The 4317-nt window shown below is 44.5% G+C and overlaps 1 protein-coding gene across 1 annotated transcript; it reads right to left on the bottom strand.

Annotated features, from left to right (window-relative positions):
- Positions 1 to 2814: 2814 nt before the first annotated feature.
- Positions 2815 to 3621, bottom strand: LOC145284679 (uncharacterized). The gene has a single exon (XM_080133576.1). It carries the CDS (start codon positions 3619 to 3621, stop codon positions 2815 to 2817), a length of 807 nt encoding a protein of 268 aa, XP_079989702.1.
- Positions 3622 to 4317: the final 696 nt, after the last annotated feature.

Here is a 4317-nt window from a genome sequence, read left to right on the forward strand (position 1 = left end):
AGTGTGGTGATAATGGTTTCCTGACAGCATCGTCGCGGACAAATATATACTCACTGTCAAATAGTGTCTTGGGTATGTGTACTTGTCTCGATACATGTCGTGTAGGCGTGAAATGTATTTTAGACATCCTTGCCTTTAGGTCCTGTACAAATGTAATTGTAGGATTTACATCAACTTCGTTATGAAAATATTGTCCAGGCAAAGATAATGTGGCGCCAAAAACTATTTCAGCCGGCTTGCAGGTCAAATCCTGCTTTACGATGTTCCTCATCGACAATAGGACCAAAGGTAAATTATCAACCCAGTTGGTTGTGTTTGGTCTCATTGCGAGAGATGCTTTCAAGTGTCTGTAGAATCGCTCGACTAGGCCGTTGGAATAAGGGTGATATGCTGTCGTCCGTATGTGTTTGGTGCCCAGGAGTAGGTTGTATTCTGCAAAAAGCTTAGACTGGAACTGTTTTCCTCTGTCAGTCGTTCAGGATCGTCTTTGCTATTGTGTCTGCTGAGATGTCCTTTAGTGGGATTACTGTAGACCAGCGGGAAAATCGATCGATGATTGTCAGCAAGTAGGAATAATTTTGGCAAAATGGTAGGGGTCCAGCGATGTCTATATGCAGGTGAGAGAACCTGACATCGGGATTAGTGAAAGTTCCAATTGGGGACTTGGTGTGTCGGTAGACCTTGCAACGCTGGCAGTTCATGCAGTTGCCAGCCCAAAGTCTGACATCTTTGTTCATTACAGGCCATACAAATCTGTCGCTGATCATTTTCAGTGTGGCTCTTTTGCTAGGGTGAGAGACTGAGTGAAAATGATCGAATATGCGTCGCCGCAGTGAAGGTGGAACGTACGGTCTGGGTGTGGGTGTTGTATCACAGTAAACCACTTTATCGCTAAAAGTTGGGACAGGAGTGAATTTCAAAGAAGTGCTTTGACGAGTTTGTTGCAATGTGGTGTCTGATGCTTGTTCCTGCACAGCAAATCGTGACTAAGAAAGTCTTGAGTGATGCAGTTTGTGTCTGGCCGAGAAAGTGCATCGACCACAATGTTTTGGTCACCTTTAATATATTGGATTTCAATGGAAAACTGTGATATATAGTCCAGGTGACGAGATTCCCTTGGCGAGTACTTGTCCGGACGTGAAGATAAAGCGTATGTCAATGGCTTATGGTCCGTGTAGATAATAAATTGTCTACCTTCCAGTACATGTTTAAAGTATTTGACTACAAGGTAGATTGCTAGGAGTTCCCTAGAAAATGCGCCGTATCTGGATTATGTTCGGCTGAGCTTGGCGGAGAAGAAAGGTATGGGTACCTTGGCGTTATCCATCTCCTGGTGTAGTACCGCGCCTACAGCTGATGAGCTACCATCTGTTGTTAGGGTCAATGTAGCCTGAACATTGTCAGTGAGATAGTTGAGTTTGGTGCAGTTCGTCAATGCGGATTTGGCTGTGTTGAATGCCTGAAGTGCTTCCGCAGTGAGTGTGAGTGCTTGTTTCTGCCTTTTTCCTTTGTTCTGCAGGATATTCGTCAAAGGAGACAGGATCGTAGAACAATCTGGGATGAAACGTCGGTAATAATTAACGATTCTTATGAATCGTCGAAGCTGACGGAGTGAGGTTGAAGGTTGGAATTGTTCTATAGCTACTACCTTCTCAGGTAGGAGTGTAATTCCGCCTTCATCGATCTGGTGTCCCCAAAACTGGAGTTGCTTGGCGCCGAATATACACTTGTCTGCATTGATCTTAAGACCATTTTGTTGTAGTCTCTGCAGAACTTGGTGTAAGTGTTGCTCGTGTGATGCTTCATCCGGGCTTGCTATCAGGACGTCATCTATGTAAGCGTATACACAGGGTAGTCCTCTTAGGACGTTGTCAATGAGGCGTTGAAAGGTTTGGGCAGCGTTTCTCAGTCCAAACGGCATGCGTTTGAACTGGAAGAGTCCAAAAGGTGTTGTTACAGCTGTTTTCGGGATGTCTTCCTCTGCCACTGGGATCTGGTAGAAAGCTTTCGTCAGGTCGAGTTTGGAGAAGACTGTTGCACCCTGGAGTCCTAAAGTGAAGTCGTGTATGTGCGGTACGGGATAGCGGTCTGGAACAGTTTGCGCGTTGAGTCGCCGGTAATCGATACATACACGATGAGAGTTCTGGTCTGGTTTAGGAACAAGGTGGAGAGGTGAGCCATACGGGCTTTCCGAAGGCTCAATGATTTCATCCTCGATCATCTGTTGAAATTCCTGCTTGGCATATTTAAATTTCTGAGGTAACAGACGTCGAGGGTTTGAGTAAACTGGAGGTCCGGTTGTTTTAATGTGGTGTTGTGTGGTGTGTTTAATTTTGTCGTCAATGTTGAAAGGTTTGGTTATGTCCGGGTATTGATCCAAAACATTGACGTATTCCTTGGTGTGGTGGGTTGCTGTGCAGATTCCTGTTGGGCCGAACTCTATTAGCGTTCCATTAACTTTAATGTCTGTCATGTCGTCCGTGAGTGTTTGGTTGTGCATGTGGACAGACAGACCGTAGTGTGAAAGGAAGTCATCCCCTATGATGGCCATCCTGACGTTGGCTTGTACAAATTTCCAGACAAAATTACGGCGAAGTCCTAGGTGTAAGGTAAGTTCTTTAGTGCCGTATTTCTGGATTTGTGAGCCGTTTGCTGCTTGTAACTTAAACGTCGATGGAGCTGGTATTTGTCCGGGTCGTGGTGGGATAACGCTTATCTCAGCACCGGTATCCACTAGGAAGGAATAACCGCTGTTGCGGTCCTTAATGTAAAACAAGCGACCTCTTTGTCTCCCTCCAGCCGCAGTCGTCGCTATTACTGGCTGGGATTGGCGTTTTCCCTGTAATTACAGGGGCTGTTGCACTTTCTGGCGTTGTTGCCAAATTTGTAGTGGTAAAAGCAAATATCACCCAGGGGTTGGCTGTAAGGGGACCTCTCTCTACTACGACTCCCATGGTGTCTGCTTCGGGATTGTGGACCACTTGGCTCCTGGCTTTGAGTTTGGAAAGTCTTTAGCATGGCTTTCAATTCGGCCATCTCAGCTTTTAACTGCTGCAGCTCGCTGTGTTGGTTGCTAGGAGTGGCGAGTGCATTGACTGTTCGTGGGCTGCTGGTAGATTCTAGTATTCGGTCAGCCGAGCTTGCTAACATGTCAATGGGGGTGGTGTCTACCATTGGAGCCAGGATTTGCGTTGCACTTGAGGGAAGTTTGTCCAGCCACAATCGTCGCAGTATATTCTCGGACATCGTATTTCGTCCGAGCTGTGACTTCATGTGTCGCAGTAGTTGTGACGGTGTCCTGTCGTCAAGGCTGATGTTGTTGAATAGGTCCCGTAGCATGGCTTCTTCGGAGCGACCCATTCTTTGGATTATTGCGTCTTTCAGAGCATCATAGGGGTTGACTGACGGGACATCGTCCAATAGGTCGGTGACTTCGTCTACCACCTCTGGGGGCAAGGCTTCCACCATGCTGACGAATTTTTTTTTTTGTGAGGTTATTCTTCTCACCGAGAATAATGCCTGTAATTGAGTGAACCAGTTTTTCACATTGCTTGAGTTGAAGAGAGGCAGACGGTAATTTGCAGAAACTTCAGGAACATCGTTTATATCCGCGCTGGCCATAGTGAAAGCTGAGGGTGAAGGATGAAAGTTTTTTTTTTTTTTTTTTTTTTTTTTTTAGGTGTAACACGTGTTTTGTGTTTGGAAAATGAGGTTCACAAAACGTAAGGACTATTTACTTGTTCAAAACACTTTTTTTGTCAGTGTATGGAGAAATATGCGTGCGTTTTTTTGTTTTGTTTTTGTAATTCACGTGGTCTTACATGAAAAGCGTTTCGAAGAAAAAAAAAAGAGTAGAGAAATTTGTTTTCTTTTTTTTTGTGTGTGTGTGTGTGTGTTTCACGGGGTTTAAAGTTTGTTGAGAAAAAGAAATGGACAAATTGTTCGTTTTGGTTTGTTTTTGTGTCTGTTTTTTTTGTATTTTTCCGACTCGTGGGTAGATAGAGAGGAGAAAAAAAAAGAAAAAAAAAAAAAAAAGGATTATACGTTTGTTACGCACACGCAGAAAAAAACCGAGAAATGTTTGTTTGTGCTTTTGTTTTCGTGTTAATTCCCACGTGGGCAGGAAAAAAGAAAAATGGCGGCTTCTTTTTGGTTTGTATAAAGCTACCACGTGGGTAGATAAAACAAAAGACGCGTAATTCGAAAAGAAACGAGAAATATTCGCGTTTGTTTGTACGAAATTAATTACTCTGTTCCATACGACAAAGCTTGCGTCGTCGGGTCACCAAAGGTGGAGAGGGGGTTGCAGTTGGGTGT

Source organism: Euprymna scolopes, chromosome 9, assembly GCF_053919585.1.
Source record: "Euprymna scolopes isolate OS-2025 chromosome 9, ASM5391958v1, whole genome shotgun sequence".
NCBI lineage: Eukaryota > Metazoa > Mollusca > Cephalopoda > Sepiida > Sepiolidae > Euprymna > Euprymna scolopes.

Bases quoted from the DNA above. Each gene is read 5' to 3' on its own strand.
- LOC145284679 (XM_080133576.1), bottom strand. From the start codon at position 3,621: ATGGCCAGCGCGGATATAAACGATGTTCCTGAAGTTTCTGCAAATTAC.